This window comes from Amphimedon queenslandica, unplaced genomic scaffold (assembly GCF_000090795.2).
Source record: "Amphimedon queenslandica unplaced genomic scaffold, v1.1 AMPQUscaffold_13518, whole genome shotgun sequence".
Classification (NCBI taxonomy): Eukaryota; Metazoa; Porifera; class Demospongiae; order Haplosclerida; family Niphatidae; genus Amphimedon; species Amphimedon queenslandica.
The window spans coordinates 123,621-140,823 of NW_003546246.1; the positions used below are offsets into that span (position 1 = coordinate 123,621).

General features: G+C 34.1%; 2 protein-coding genes and 2 long non-coding RNA genes across 7 annotated transcripts in view; 3 read left to right on the forward strand and 1 right to left on the reverse strand.

The window, feature by feature from the left end:
• LOC109583350 (uncharacterized) overlaps positions 1–1,530 on the reverse strand; it is a 4,749-nt gene extending 3,219 nt beyond the window's left edge. Inside the window, exons 1-3 of one of the 2 annotated variants that reach the window (XR_002185485.1) lie at positions 1,260–1,530; positions 1,142–1,212; positions 958–1,088 (exon numbers count right to left, since the gene is read on the reverse strand). This is a non-coding gene — a long non-coding RNA (uncharacterized LOC109583350). Of the gene's footprint in view, positions 1–957; positions 1,096–1,141; positions 1,213–1,259 lie in introns of both variants that reach the window. The other variant, XR_002185484.1, reaches the window with a different exon arrangement.
• Positions 1,531–1,569: 39 nt separating this feature from the next.
• LOC109583357 (uncharacterized) lies at positions 1,570–5,347 on the forward strand. Of its 3 annotated transcripts, XR_002185488.1 has the most exons (6): positions 1,570–1,711; positions 2,014–2,415; positions 2,724–2,837; positions 3,911–4,027; positions 4,100–4,240; positions 5,123–5,347. It is a non-coding gene; the product is annotated as an uncharacterized LOC109583357 (long non-coding RNA). The 3 variants fall into 3 exon arrangements; XR_002185489.1 differs by having other exon boundaries at positions 1,570–2,415; positions 2,454–2,837; XR_002185487.1 differs by having other exon boundaries at positions 1,570–2,415.
• Positions 5,348–6,476: 1,129 nt separating this feature from the next.
• On the forward strand, positions 6,477–12,121 carry LOC109583365 (kelch domain-containing protein 4-like). The gene is made up of 6 exons (XM_019998676.1): positions 6,477–6,665; positions 6,714–6,783; positions 6,832–6,950; positions 7,730–8,215; positions 9,781–10,212; positions 12,015–12,121. Exons 1-5 carry the CDS (start codon positions 6,500–6,502, stop codon positions 9,948–9,950), a joined length of 1,011 nt encoding a protein of 336 aa, XP_019854235.1. The 5' UTR covers positions 6,477–6,499; the 3' UTR covers positions 9,951–10,212; positions 12,015–12,121.
• A 3,947-nt stretch (positions 12,122–16,068) lies between these two features.
• The window catches only part of LOC109583370 (uncharacterized), a 1,989-nt gene continuing 854 nt past the window's right edge, over positions 16,069–17,203 (forward strand). Inside the window, exons 1-3 of the mRNA XM_019998683.1 lie at positions 16,069–16,156; positions 16,202–16,318; positions 16,781–17,068. Of these exons, the coding sequence (XP_019854242.1) occupies positions 16,972–17,068 (97 nt within the window). The 5' untranslated portion in view covers positions 16,069–16,156; positions 16,202–16,318; positions 16,781–16,971. The remainder of the gene's footprint in view (positions 16,157–16,201; positions 16,319–16,780; positions 17,069–17,203) is intronic.

Consider the following 17,203-nt stretch of genomic DNA (forward strand, 5'->3'; position numbering starts at 1 on the left):
TCCCTTCAAGGCCTTCATTTTCATAATTCAGAAAATCGCTCTTCACATACAAATCTGTCCCTCCTCTCTTTACCTTCCATTATGTTAATAAAGGTTTAAAGCTCCAATGGTTGTCATGCTTCAGATGAACTGGAAAGACTATCAAAATACTGCAGTGACCTACACATACATGAAACAAGTAATTACTAATACTGTACAACAAACTATTAACTGATTCTATATTAATGTACTTTGCTGTACATGTACATGTAGCAGGCAAACATTGTAATAAACTGAGTCAGTTAATACAAATCATCAGTTAGGGATTCAGTCCCGAAAGATGGTTAATGATATAATGTTGTATCATCATTCTCAGTTAATACTTGATTTGAAAGAGATGGAATTAATCAGAGTAATATGCAGGGTTTCCTACAGAATTTTGGCATAATGCTCCTGCAGCTTCTTGTCCGTGGATTAAAAATTGGGTCAAACATCTTGTACTTTAGTACAGGAATTTTCGTCAAAATTTTGTCAAAATTGACTAAGAGAGAATTTTCCATTTTCATGATTTTTCTGATACATATATGTTTTCTTATAATGTGCTGAAAGTTTTAAGTGATTCCAATCAAGTTTGGATCTTTTTGCAAATTTTAAAAGTTGCTCAAAAAATTGGGCCAAACTGTGGCAAAATGTTGCCAAAAATGAAAACGAGAAAAATTCCATTTTTATAATTTTTTCTGATACATATACATGTACTTATGTTGTGTAGAAAGTTTGAACTGATTCCAATACTGTTTGGATTTTATACAAATTTTTAAAAGGTGGTAAAAATTGGGCTACGGTCCCTGTACTACATAAAAATGGCTCAAAAATACCCTCTATTGTCATTACATTTTCTGATGCATATTGATGTACATGTACATGTATTGTGTGTACATGTTACGTGTTATATTCATGTAGAAAGTTTTAATAACATACCTTATGCTGACTATCTTGCAATGCAGAAAGTCCGAGAGGTAGAGAGGTGTATGATCAATTCAATACTGTAAGTCATGATATGGGCTTCAGTTTGAAAGGTCACCAGAACACACAAAGGTCAAATTAACCTCCTAAATACTTAGAAAAATTAAAATTATATTTTTACTAAAAACTTATTTTGTACCTGATTCCAGATTGACAAGTAAAATTTGACTCAATATAGATACTGACACTATCAACAGATTTTATTTTTATCTAAAAGTTCATGACATCATAATTACATCACACAGTATGTTACTAACTTTAGCTTCAATGCAACACCTGCTAAAATCATCTCTGCAGCTTTTCTGTTTTTTTTTAAGTGGGCGTGGCTCCTCGTAACTAATGGCAACAACTTCAACGAGCACCTTCTTTTGAACAATTTCTGAAACATCACCTACAAGATGGAGAGAGAGTGGTACTATACATTATTAGGTACTGTCTTGAAGTCAAAAATAGTCAAGGAACAAAAGAACGAGAAGAAGCTCAAAGGACTGAAGAAGTCCAACACGTGGTCAGCCAGTGCGGCAAGTCAATCTGCGCATGCTCATACCCACGTGGTACCATGTGTGGTATAAGAGGGTATGGTTTGGGTGTGGTCTGTTGGGAGACTACTGATTCAGAGTACTGATTGTACTTGTTTGTCTTTAACTCCATCAGCAATTCAGCATTCATTTTGGAGTTCCTATTGAAGTACAGAAACTAATATTAAAAGGTCAGTTATTAACGATTCTGTATATTGAATCTCACAGAGTTAATATGATACTGTACATGTACATGTACATGATATGTACATCGTAACTTTTACTGTTAATTTTGTTTTTGGATGCAGATTAATATCTTTTTAATGTAATTTTTGTAATGTACCATTGGTAGTATGTACTAAAACTGAGGGTCATTAAGTAATCAGGGTATAATACTGTATTAATTGTGGGTGTTATAATTATTAGTGAAATTGATTTGCAATATGTCCATTATGTAATCCAACGGGATTAAGTATGAGTCGTTATTAAATAGGAAAGACTCTTCAGGGGCGTATCCAGAAACTTGAAAAGGAAGGTGCTGAGGGCGCACAAAGTGCACTGTAATTTTGGCCACACCCCTTTTTGCGGCGGTAAAAAGGCGTTTTCCTTCATTTTTGTGAATTACGGGTGGGATCAAAATTATTTTAAGCATCTAGTACTTCTGACAACTTCTGATTGCTCCTGAAAGCACTGGAAACTGCTGAAATAATGATCAGGGGGCTAGATAACTTTGTTAGGAGGCTTGGTAGTGATGCAAAAGCCCAGCCATAAGGGGGGTGCTCAAGCCCCCCTCAGCCCCTGCTGGATATGCCCCTGCTCTTTTAGGAAAGAAGATGAGTTAGTTAGTGAAGCAGGAATAAACAATAATAGCAAAATAATGCTATTGGGAAGAAAGGTATGTATGTCTGTATTTTGAGCAAAATTTTTTTTTAGTTACAAATATCCATAATCATGCTGTGTACGATCCACTTGTATTAATTAAAGTCAGCTATGAGGGTTTTATTGCAAATTCTTGCTAATTACAAATTTTTAAGTTACATGTGTAGGTACATGTACAAATCATGCATAGTACATGCATGTGTATTGAAAGTTTCTGGTAAAGGTATTACATCCACACTGACTTTGCTGTAATGCTAACTGCAAGTGCTTTAGGCTTACCTCTTAATATGTCTTACATCTTTTTCTAATTTTATTACTTGATAGACTGATCCAGCTCTAGACGAGTGTCTCAAGAAGCTTGATGATATTTTAGAATCAACAAATACTATTGAGAGAAAGATTAAGAAGATTGAACAAGAGATGGAAGGGATTGAAAAGGTACTTTCGTTGTGCAATAAATGGATTCTATACATGTACATGTACATGTACATATACACATGTGCCTTATTACATGTACAATAATAATTACAGCAAAATATCTTAGACTTAAAAAGTACTGTACATGTATACCTATGCTCCCCCTTGAACTTAGTTTATTTGATTTAACTTAGAAAAATTTTATGGACAAAATTATTGTTTTGAATTACCATGATGTGTTCTTTACTATTATTATTAATTATTGGACTCGCCACGCTTGCGTAGGCAGGTACTAAGCAGTTGGGTTGTCATTCTGTCATTCTGTCCACACAGTTTAATTAATTTGTAAAAAAATTATCTTTTTGTCTGAGCAGTCTAGAGCTCTATTTCTTCTTCTAGCAACAGATAAAGTTGCTTTCTTTCATCTAGTTATGCTCTTGTAGCATCCCGTGGCACCAAAAGCTGTGAACTGCTAAACCAGGGGACCTCTCTTCAGGTGAGAGCTCATGTTTCACTCTACAGGGCCGAGATTTGCTTCAGAGGTAGAAAATCCCATCTAACGAAAAACAAAAAGAACGATTTTGTCCTAACTTCGTTGTTTGTGAGTTACAGTTGCTCAAAGTTTGTGATTTAGCCTCTTTGAGAATTTTTCAGGCAGTGCTGGGGAAAGCAGGAGCACTCCAACCAATCTCTCTCAGTCTCTTTTAAATATCTAGAAAAATTTTCTAAGCCAACTCTTTCTTGGAATAGAGCTTCAGATGCTAAAATAAATTTCAGCTTTTCTTCTTTCTCCTACCCATGTGCCATGATTTAGCTAGTTCTTGACCACACCCATAGCTTATTTTAATTATCATTATAACTATGCAGTCAATAATAATAATTTTTTCCAAATTGCTTAAAATATCACAGTATAAGTAATACATATCACTCAGGTGAATTCCAACAGGCGAGTCCATTGCACCATAGTGCTTCATTACTATTACTTCATGTCTGAAATTAATGATTTGACTATTGTTGTATATCAGTTAGTCATATGATTTGTTCAATCAGTCTATTAATGTTCCCTTTTGGTTATAATCTTTGTCATTTCCAAGGTTTCCTGTTTTCAGAGCTACATGTAGTCTCTGAATCTTGTGATAAGTTATGTTAACAAAGTTTGGCATGCAATGAGAATTTAACAAAGAATCTAGAGGAACTAGACACTATATATAGTAAGTATTTACGATAACCTATCCTCATAGGTATTATATTCATTGTATTATTATTCATTATTATCATTACAGTGACACCCCCTGAGCAACTGTACTAATAGAAAATCGTGGATTTTTGGAGAGATCTGCTAAATTTTTAGGCCAAGAAAATTTTCCACTATGACTATATGAATTACATCTAGGATTAGGCCAGGGGGCTCATTCCCTAGCTCAGTAAGGTTTTTTGTGAAAATCTGCTCTGAAATTACCCAAAATTTTTACTTTATTTTTTGATGCGTATTAATTTCCTTATGTTGTGTAGAAAGTTTGAACTGATTCCAACTTAAAGTATTTGGATTATGATTATTTTGAAAGAACTTCAAATTGTAGAAAAATACCTTGTACTGTATACGGTTTGTCCTAATAATTGGCTCCAGAATCACCCTGCCAAAAATTTTATTACACTTTTAAATGCAATTCATGCCCTTATGCTACGTAGAAAGTTTAAGCTGATTCCAGCTTTAAATTTTCTTGTTATAACCATTTTTTAAAAACACTCCAAATAAAAAAATTACTATGATTTTTTAGCAATTTTGCTATAAATCACTAAAAATGAATTTTTACACTTTTTGAAACTTTACTTGGTGTTACATGTAATTCTATTGCTGTTTTAAACATTCATTATAATATGCATGCATAGTTGTGTCCCATTGCAAATTTTCTTCTATATGATATATGTACCTACATGTACCATATTTGCTTGAATAAACACCCATGACAAATATTTTCTAGTTATAGATACACATATTTTAGCCAGTACATGTGCCTTAGGATTTAGATCGTGCCAGATAGCCTAACTGTTGGAGTACAGTTCGGAATGCTAGAAGGTCGCGAGTTCAAATTCAGTAGAGGCTTTTCTGTTTTTTACCTGATTTTTTTTCCTGTTAAGAAGTAAACGCCCGGGCATTTAATCGAGCAAATATGGTACCTGTACATGTACATCTATGTGTAATTGTGTATGCCTATGACCTACTAAACATTATAAATGTCATTACTAAAGTATATGCTTTCATGTTTTGTAGTATCATATCATGAACTCTGTGTGTGTATTTGTAGATACCTTCTGCCACAGAAACTCTCGTGAGAGGAAAGAGAAATACACTATAAGTGGTTTTATACTCATTTAATCATTAATGGTACTAACTGATAAGTTAACTGATAGAATTCACACTGCAAACACAATATAATTATTTTTGTTCACTATACATGAATGTCAATTAATCTATGGTTGATTTCTGTATTTATTTTTTATTCTAAATAGTTAATTTGATGAGAACTTAACTGCCTAGCTAGTACTCATGCAGGGCATTATACAGTAGATACACCACTTGTTCTTGAAGTAATGTTATTATAGAGGAGATATTCCCCTAAGACTTTGGCATAAACATCTACTTTAAAATTCATCTTAAATCAGTGTATTCTAAATTAGCTTCACTGTGTGTGACTATAGGCCTTTTCACACTGGCAGTTTTTTAAGGTGCATTCATTTGATGGACTTTGTTAATACAGCTGAAATATAGCACATTGATCTTGTTCACACTAGCAGCTGAATTATGTATCATTTTTTGTTCTTGTTGCCATTGGTTTACATTGATCAAAGCACATCACTTTACATCAATCCACCTCTGGAGGTGAAGTGAGACTGATGCGCATTGATACACATTAATTTAAAACCACTCTAGTGTGAGCACGATTAATGTGCATCAATGCTCATTACTTTTTCCAGTGTGAAAAGGCTTTATATCATTACTATGGCCAAAATCATAATAGGAGCCCTACATTACTGGATTAATGCATTGTTTATATCATTTCAAGACTCAGCATGTGCTATTATAGCTGATGTGTCTAAATAGCAGGAATTAAATTTTTAATGCTCATTTTTTTCTGATACATACAGTTTACATGCATGTACTTATGTTGTGCAGAAAGTTTGAACTGATTCCAATTACCACTAATTACGTACCTACCAATCAGAGGAGGAAGAACAGATAAATTGAGACAGACAATAAGAACACATTATTATTAAAACATTGCCTAATTCTCTTCTTCTTTCATTTTGATGAAGTCATTATTAGTTAAATCCTTAGTTAAATTAACATGTTTAACTGGGCAATCCAGTCTGGTAGCCTATAATAGGCTATAGCAACAAAACATGAACATCCAAAAACAACATTGTTAGTTTAAAAATACATGTACATGTAGACTTATGCAGTGTAGAACAAATGATTAAATGTTTATCATTTGTTCGTCATAATCTTTTGCCCAGCTTTTGTAAGCATCCGGTCCACCGTCATTTTTGACAGCATGGAGTTTTTCTGTGACCTCTTCATCCATAGATTAGATGATAGATAGTAAATGAAATCTCTGGTTCATTCAGCTCCACCCTTATTGGGTGTGGCTCAATGTACTGCAAAACAAGTGGGCGTTTCAAACATGGCAGATACTTCAAACAACAGGAAAGCTCTTCAAATAGAGCTTACAGGAACGACAGAAGGACTTGGTATAACTACAATTAGTGGGCACAACCCTAACAAGCCAGGAGAAGGCTCCGGTATTTACATTAAGGATATTTTGACAGGACGTCTGGCACATAAAAATGGTTTGCAGCAAGTGCAGCCTGACCTAATCCAAATCTAACTATATATAGGTTTATTAAAAATTGGAGACCAGTTGCTGCAGGCAAATGATGAGAGCTTGGTTGGGATATCAAATGAAAGGTATGTAGGTTTTAATGCTGAAAGCATGTCAGTACATTTTTTTCCCAGAGCTGTTGAAATATTAAGATTTTGTGCTGCTACCGACTCAATAAGTTTACTTATAGCCCGTGATGAGATTGCACAAGCAGAATATCAGAGGCTCTCAATTCCAAACAAGGAACAATCAGGTATCATTAATATTATTGCCACAATTGACCATGCCCTGTTGGGTAGTCAAGAATGACATTTAAAAAGTGAGCACCCGAGGGGTCCAGCACGGGCTCAAATTTTGTACAGGAAGTCTGATTTTTAATTCAGTTGCTTGATTTCTGCTGGATTCCAGATAGTATGCTACAAAATGCTTGTATCACTCTGGATTCTGCCTAAAATTTTTAAAATTTTGGATTCCAAACCTTGGATCTCACTGGATTCTACACAGCCAATAGTAATCATGCCTGAATCAGCAATATTGCCCAAAATGAACAAATCAAGTCTGATATCAGTACTGTTACAGTCCTGACAAGTATCATTGCCGATCATGCCTGACACTCTGGCACAAAACCTTTTCATGATTGTGTTGTGACTAATTTCATGATTGTATCATAGCTGATTGCCCAAAATGTATGATCCAGTACTGATTTCGGGACTGATTCAGGCTGGCATCATCCGAGTCTCATCGCCCAGCCCCTCCAAAAGCAAAGGGATAGGGCAACATCCTAGCTAATTCAGGCTAGCATCATCATCCTGATTCAGGCTCCAAACTACTGGGCGTGTAGTTGGATTCCCAACAGAGTGTACTGGATTCTGGCATGTGTCGGACCCCTTATGAGGGCTACTATTCTCTTTTCGTATCTCTTATTTGTTCTTTGTCTCACTTACTTTACTCATCTGTATTGTGTCCTTATTCTAACTCATCACTATAATTTATTACTGTTACTCCGTTACTGGTACCTCTTGTTCTCTATAGACTATCAACCAGTGAAGAGAAGTAGACACTCCACAGTAAAGATAGGAGACCACCTATATATGTGGGGTGGGGTCGGGTCTAGAGTACACTACGATGTGATGGAGATGTATCACTTACCAACTGGTGCTTGGGACCAGAAACCTACTACTGGTACCCCACCACCAGGTACCTGGGACTATTCATCTGTTGCAATAGGGAAGGACATATATTATTTCGGTGGATTTGGTAATGGGTTTCATAACAATGTGCACTGTATTAATGTGGATTCGTTCAACTGGAGGGAGCTCTCTCCTTCTAGTTCTGATCATAGTCCAATGATGAAGGCCAACTGTGCAATGGTATTAGCTCATTTTGACGGTGAAGACTATCTTATAATTTTTGGAGGAAGCCGGGGATCATATTCTATCAATACTCCAAAGCAACCTGATGCTCAGTATTCAGCTGATGGTAGATGTAATGAGATACATTATTACAGGATTTTATCAGGTCAGTAATTCTTATCATTGATGCACAATAGTTGATCAGTATTTCAAACGGAATAGTTTATATTAATGTACATAAAACAGATTGTTAATAATTAAGTGTGTTTGTTAGTGTGTCTCTGTGTGTCATGTGTTTGTGTGTGATGGTGACATGTGTCTATATGTGACGTGTGTGTGTGTGTGTGTACTAATGCATACATTATGATGTGTCTGTGTATGATAGTGCATATACTGTATGTGAGAATTTATGAATGATGTATGACGTGTGTATGTGACATGTATCTGTAATGTGCATGCTTTTGTTATATCTGTGTGAGTATTATCATATGATAATACTCACACACACGTAACACAAACTGTGTATGTGTCATGCTTGTATATGTAGAAGAATCTATACATATTTAAACTAATGGGTGTGTGCATGTGTGTAGGTTCATTTTTAGCAAATAAAGAAAGATTAAATTGAATTGAAAGAACTAAAGAAACAAGAGAGTACTTACAAACTGGTATGAGAAGAAATCCTACACCACTGCATAAAGGAAAAAGGCTTCATGATGCTATGTGCGACTATTATAGTAGATCTGTTTTTGTGGGATAATGATCATGCAGTGGTGTAGAATTTCTTCTCACACCAGTTTGCAAGTACTCTCTTATTTCTTTACTTTTTTTCAAATCAATCCTACTACTTTTCCATTTTTAATGTTTTCTATTTACTTGCTTCCATTCTTTTTTAAAATTTAATTTATGATTTTGTGGTTAGGTTAATTATATTCATGCTGATGGCATCAAACCACAAACCCACGTGGTGTCTGCAGCTGGATTTTGTCTTTCATTTGTTCTCCGTCTTTGCTTCTTTTTGAAACTACATTTGTGGTCCTTGACCCACGCACAAAAGAATAATGCAAAAGCCAACTTGATCTATTCAAAAGATTTCCATGGAGATAGAAGAAAGGTGAAAGAAGAAAAACTGAAGAATTTTGCAGAATTTTGAATTTGAGACTATTCCGGGCAGTCTCCAGAAATGTTCCCGGCGATTCCCGCTACACTACAATCCACTTTAAAGGTACATGTGCATGTACCAGGAGAATTGCTAGTGAAGGAGAGCTCATTTACGCCACGCATATGGCTGTAAAACGTAAGATAAATGAGTTATAAGTGTTTGAAAATCGAAAAATCAGCCGCCATCCTGCAAAACCAACATCAATCCTACATGCCACTGCCTATATAATAGAGTTCTGCATTTCCTGAGTCACAAATTACCCACATAAAATGTTCCATCAGTTTTGTATAATTATTCATTAACAGTCGTAACTGATATGTACCAAAATAGATTAGTAATCTTCAAATAAGAACACCCCCGGCATGCACCTCTAGAACTTCAGGTGTACAGGTGGTGTGTGTGTGTGTGTGTGTGTATCGTGTGGTAGTGATGTGTGTCTATGCATGATGTGTATGTATAAATAATAATTTACACACACATAGTTTACTCATATGTATCATGAATGTGTATAATGCATGTGTGTGTAAGTGGTAAGTAAGTGTACATGAATGTTTGTACATTATTATTAGATCAATGGATATCTCCTGTTGTTACTGGAGACAGACCACCTCCAATTAGTCACTTCACCCTAACACTAGTTACTAATAACACTGCGGTAATGTTTGGAGGCTCTACCTATAATGGAGCCAATAATAAACTGTATATGATAAGTTTCACTAAGACATCAGTGCTAAGCTAATACTGTAGAATGGGTTTCGTTATGAGATTGTGGGTTTCCACTTAAATTGCAATTAAAAGATTTTTTCTTTACTTAATTATTCTCTCAGGATATATTAGAAGTACCTAATCCTGGAGGATCAGTACAATGGCCTAAGGGAAGATGGGGCCATTCCAGTGTACTCATTACCACTAGTTCAGGACCACACTTACTAGTGGTGGGTGGACGTTCTGTCTCTGATGTATGCTTACTGGACATTAGCAAAAGAAATTGGAAAATACTGGTAAGTATTAATATATGATGTTTGATACTGATCAATAATTAATGCTGGTATTCTGTATGTGTGTGTGTCTGTTTTTAGTGTGAATGTGTATTTTGGTCTTTTTGTGTTTTGTGTTTGCTTCTTTACCTAAATAGTGTGAATATACATGTGTCTGTGTTTGTGTAAAGATGGATTCAAAATTGATGCACTGTCAATGCTGGAATTAAAATATATTCTGTTTTATATACATTGTGCACATTGTATATGTACATACATGCATTTGTGTGTATGTGTGCATATATTTTATTATGTGTATGTGTGTACTAAGTTATTAACACGTATTTTATGTGTACATGTAACATGTACATGTGTGTGAGCAATTATGCATGATTTACATGTACCTTTATATGTCTATACATCTATAGACCCTTTTAGGCGAGAATTAGTTTGTTATACCGTATATCTATTCTATATACAAAGAAATAATATCAAATGGGTTTTTATCTGCCATGTTTTACGTCAAAGTTATGCAGAGTTCCAATGGCTGATGTGCAAAGTATACCTTAAGGTTACTTTTAAATGCGGGTACTATTAATTGCAAATTTTGCGTTTGGGTTAAAAATTGCAATTATTAATACACGCAATTATTAATAATGACATCATGATGCCATATAACTATTAGTAATAATTACTTAATCGCAATTTTTAATACCAGCAAAAAAGTCACTCTAAGGCAGTTCCAATAAAATTACTTGGTTTACGGATCCGACCGACTCCAATTTTTGTAAAATCAAAATAAATTTAAATTTTCTAATGCGCATGCGCAGTACCACGTGGTGGGTGTGGCTAGATTCAAAATGGCGCTAAATGTATTTGTTACTGTTAAAAGAGCAAGCTCCTCTATCTTACCTTCCACTGTATGTGAAACCTCTGTGGCATCTACTTTTTGGGACTTGTTAGAGCAGCCATTCATGTTAAGAAGTTGCTAGAGTATTTTGATAGTTTTTTTTTAGAGTGTGGTTAACTAACAATTATTAAAGTTAATTAATGAGTAGTTAATTAATTTTAATGTTTATAATTTAATTTATTCCAACCGACCTGCTCTATTTTAGAGAAAAAAAATCCGTAAAACAAGTAATTTAATTGGAACTGCCTAAGGTAGATTTGTTTTGCAAAAAAAAGTTTTGTTGTGCTCAACTCAGTACGATGAGAGGCTTCATGTCAACTGTTCTTTACTATAGCAAGATATTTTGAAGACTTAAGAAGTCTGGGAGAGCCAGAACCATCAGTTTTTGACTCTCTGTCACAGCCCAAAGAGGAAAGTAGGCTCATACAACAAGAGTATTGCACTATACTTCCTAGGTGGGCTTTTGTGGCATCTTTCTTGACTCTAGAATAGTTTTTAGCTTCAAAATGTAGTGACCAGGATCTCCAGGACACAGAAAGCACTTGATGCTTGATGTAAAACATGGCAGCCAATTATTTTGTTTGGGCGTATATTGTAACTATGAGACATAATGATATTAATGATATTCACAAGCTACTACTTCTCGCCTGAAAGGGTCTATAGATGTGTATGTACATGTATGTGTGTACATGCAGACACTTCATTAGTTCTTAATTGAGGACTCACATGATATAATAACACACTCAGTTGTGTATACTTGTCTATTATTGTGTATTACTAATTATGTCACATTTGTGTTACACAAAACATGCTGTGCCGACTATAAAACTATGAGTTTATTGTGTTTATTAACCAGATATCAAATCAATTAACATGTGTCATACATAAATTAATTATTATCTTTTTAATTTTATAGATTAATCTACCAGACAATGTTACTAAAAGATATGATCATTCTCTCTCAGTGTGGAGTGTGACCCCAACTACTAACTGGATAATTGAGTTTGGAGGATGGACATCATATACTGATACAGCAGTTATTCAACTCAGTAAGTGCGTGTAGAAAGTACCTTAGGGTGCATGGGTATTAATTGCGCTCTTAAATTTTAGCGTTTTTAACTGAGGGGACCCTGATTTAGCGAAATGTAATATTAGCAAAAATAGGAAGAAAATCAATAGTAAAATCCCCATCCAATAGCATAACACTACTCAAGAAGCCCAATCTATACATTTAAGAGCAGAATACTAGTCTTTATAGGATCACCCTTTTTACTGTTATCTTGTTACAGATCTTGCCTATCTCATGTACTTGTTTACACAAGTACATAATAACTCATTATTAGCGGCTGGTTGAATTAGCATTGTAAAGTACACTGGCTAAAAATGCTAAAATTAAGTGTCGCAATTAATACCCACCCTAAGGTAGTAGATACAAAATGTGTATTGAATATATCATGATACTTAGTAATAATAATATTATAATAAAGTAAGTAATTTTATGATGAATATTTAATGAAGGCATTGATGTATACCCAGTGATACTAATTATTACCAATTCATTCCTGCTATGTACAATAGTAAAATATAATGACTGCAGATACAGAAAGACTGATAATAATAGGAGCTAGAGTGAATGAAATATTATTATCAGTGTATTTATATACAATAAGATGTTCATGTGGTTAACTAGCTGTGTAAACTGACAGAGGTCAGAGGTTACACATACACTGATTAAACATGAATCCATCAATAATAAGTTTACCATAGTAATGAACTGTAATTAATTTGTGTATCCACTATTTTGTTACTGTATAGGATATATTAGTGATAATGATTGGTCTACTAGTGTAATACCTCTGGACCAGTATCAAGATCAACTAAGAAGGATACTGAGTGATTTGGAGAATTTAAAAGAGGTTCAATTAATCAGAGGTCCCCTACAAGAAAGTGATAGAGAATTCTATGAGGAACAGCTTCAAAGAGAAATAAAAGAGAAGGAGCAGACACAGCAAGATCGAGACAAAGAGCAGCAACAGCTTCTTCAAGAAAAGGCAATTTAATCAGCAACTTGATTGTTCATTTACATTTATTAATTATTAGCACTTTATCTCTCATGCATGCCTCTACAACACAATTACAATTTTTCACTTTGCTTAACACTACTATTGCTCAATATGTACTGACACAGGCTTGCCTGAAAAGAACATTCTATATCTCATTTCTTTAATTTTTATATAAGCACACACAAAAGAGTTCTCTGACTTCTCTGATTATTGTTGTTATTGTCGACTCAGTATCCATATCTTTTGGCTATTGCTCCATTTTTTGTACTATACCTGCTGATACTATACACAAACTGGTAAATCTATATCAGTGTAATACTCTATTTTAACTTAATGCTTTGGGTTTCAGAATTAGCTCAAACATTGCATGTTACCACTCTCCTTGAGTAAACAGAAAAGGATAAATCATGTGTTGAATTAGGTACCATTATGTTGTACTGTTGTTTATGTGTACATTGTTTACATTATATTACTAGTGGATTGGACAATGTTGAGTATGGAAATAGTATCCTGTACTCAATATAGGTCAAATTGTCCATGCATTAGAAATAATAATATTCATGTAGAGTGAACTCTGCTTACCATATATGGTATCATTAGCAATAATCATAGTACATGTATTCATGGGCTACTGTACATGCAGTCATTGCAGTGCAAATTTGTATATAAGCAGCAAATTCATTTTGTTTTCTTTTTTTCATTTTTTGTTGATGATAGAAAATTTTGAAAAGCTTAAAGTTAAAGTCGCTGAAATGTTTGAAGAGAAGACACAAGTATAGAGGAGAAGAAACAGATTATTAATGGTTAGCGTATCATCAGTACATAATATTAGATGAGAGAATATTCTGCTCATGTAGAAGATTATGAGAAACTTAAACTCAAAGCTGCTCAACTATTAGAAGAGAATGAGAAACTATACCTCAATGAGAAACAGATTATTATTGGTTTGTTAGTATACACACAGTATGTAATATGTTTATTGTGTAGATGACAATCAAAATCTGAAAACTGACGTTTCAGAGAATAGACATATGTATAGCCAAACTGACATCACAAGTAGAAGAACAATCTCAGAATGAGAAACAGATCATTACTGGTTAGTGTATCATCATCAATTACTAATAATTGTTATTATTATTTATAGAGTTAAAGTGTCTGATAATGAATTGTATGCAACCAAACTAATAAAGGAGAACTCACAACTACTGGAGAGAGTCACTTCCTTAGAGGAACAATCCATCAAGAGATGCTTTGATGGACTACAATTTAATTACCTGATCCCTTCAATGAGTAAATTATATACATGTACATGTACACATGTGAATGATTGTGTGTGTACTATACTGGTATTAAATATGATGTGTCTGTATTATTTCAGATTTACTACTAAGACTCTAGTGTCATTATAGCTGGACAGAAGCTCTTTATCCTACAAGGAGACAGATCTTTTTTTTGAAATTTTTTTTTGAAATACGACCAAAAGGTCACAATTTATATCACTCACTCCATGGAGAAAAAATATGGATTCAGATTAGAGTGTCCTCAAGGAGCAGTGTCCAAGGATACTGAAGTAGCTGTTACTGCACTAGCTGGTGGTAATATCAAGATACCCAAAAGTACTGTGCTAGTGAGTGCAGTATAATTATGCAATATTAGTATCTAAGGCACTATTAAAATCACTGGTAATAGAGCTACATTGTGTGGATCTAAGGAACACTAGTCAGACTGGTTGCCTCAAGTTTGTGAGAGCTCCACTGAAGTCTCCCAATGCTTACCAGTTTAGTGTAGTTGAAGGAGGATCTTTTAGTGTAGGGAACAGATATGGTTCTATTGAACGTGATGAATTCTGTGCTTTTGGTATTGGACATGTTGGTAATGGAGACCCACCTAATGGAGGTGGGAATGGATCAGAGAATGAAACACCAACTCAAGGTATACAATAGTGTTTGTTCACTGTTGATGTGTTTGTAATTTGTATGATGTATAGGAACAAATAATGAGTGTGAGGGGAGACTAATGGAGACACACCTAATGATAGCAGTAATGGAGCAGGAGAGAATAGTAGTGGAGGAGGAGCCACTCCATTAACAAGTATACTACACCACCTCATGGTATGTAACTGTATCACGTATACTGCATGTTATGTTTTACCTTATAGACTCAATTAATGATGATTCTTTTCAGTTAGTCCATGAAGTAAAATCCCATACTGATGAACCAACAGTACAACAGTCAGATCATGTACTAAGTGATTCTGATGGGCCTACAGCTACTGTATCCAGTGTACAGTGTCCAGCAAGGAATGATGATGAATCACTACAATACTCTACTGATCATTCCACTGTACATTCAGACAATAATGGTATTTTGTATGTATTACAATATTACAAATACTTAATATATGCTTTTATAGCTCTTTCTTGTGATACATTGTATTCTGGAATGATGTACTATGATAAGAAAGAAGTTGGTCATTGGAAAGCTATGTATTCTGTTGTTAGAGATTTAGAAGTTCCTAAAACGGCATATAATGTATACATATATGCATACCAATGCATAAAAATTATTTTTTTTTTGTTTTTTATGTTCATACAGCACTTGGAAAGCAAACAGGCATCAAATATTGAATATGATGATGTTGTTGACTCATTTAAGTTTTATTCAACCAATTGGAACTCTTGAATTGACACTAGGCACTGAACGGTAGGTTTGGATAGTCTGTTGATCCTATAAGGAATCCAATGAAAGTAAGTACATGTACATGTACCTCAACCCAGTTTTACCTAAAAATATTTATTTCTTGTACATTTAGTTACCGGTATTTCAGTCAAGAGTTGACAAGTTTCGATTAACTCCCTCATATGCAACTTGCAGTATGTCAGTGTATGCTAAACCTGGTATTGCTCTTATTCACTTCATTGTCTCATTGAGTTAACTGGAATAGATCCTTTAATACTAATTTACATCAACAGATCACCTCCTCTTCTATCAATAAGTCAGTCAATAATATTATAATGATTATTATATTAATTTAAATTAGACTCCAGCTCTACTGCTGCTGCTGCTACTAACAGACAGTTTGACAATGAACATCAAAATGTCATTTTAAAGAATGATGCAGTATCTTTAATTTCAAGTTCATCCATAAACATTAAAGGTACAACTAATACATGTAACTATATAATGATAGAGAAATTAAAGTGAAAAATCCACTCTTGTCAGTATCATTATTATATATAGGATAAAATTATAATATAAACAATAATAATAATAGTTTACAGTAAACATTATTCCCATTCATAATGTGACTGTGCATTGACCTTTAATATTTTATACTATTATGGCCCATAAAAATTGACACTTTTATGTATTTTGAAAATTAAAAAAATTGGTTAATGAAGTTCAGGGGCGAAAATTAATTGCACCAAATATTTCAGCTGTTGGTTATTAGGCTGCCTTTATTTAGTAGTTCACAAATTATATCCTATAAGCTAATTTTGATAATTTTTCACTCTAATTACATTTAGCTAGATGTATTTGGTAATTTAAAGTTTAGTGACATTAAATAAAACTATAAACTATATTGTTATAATTATTTATCATTAATTTGTTTGTATAGCATCACACCATAGACTTGCAATTAAAAATTTAAATGAAGTATTAAATGATTTGAAGAGTGGAGGGTTTTCTGATGAAAGTTATTTTGGCGTTAGTCTGGAATCAGGTTTGCATCATCGGACACTGAATACTATCAAATCGGACAACACAAAATCGGAAGACCAACTTAGGGAGTGTATTTCAAAATGGTTGATGAGATTAGATGATGTTAATAAACGTGGAGGAGCAAACTGGACAATGTTATGCAATGCAGTAGAAAAGATGAACCAAGCAGCAGCTGATTCTATTAGTTAGTTATTATTGTATAACCTAAAACTCTACACAGCCAAGAATTATCATGCTGATACAGTAGTACTGCCCAAAGTCAATGAATCGGGTCTGATTACTTAAGTGATACAGTCTTGATAGGCTATCAGGACTGTAT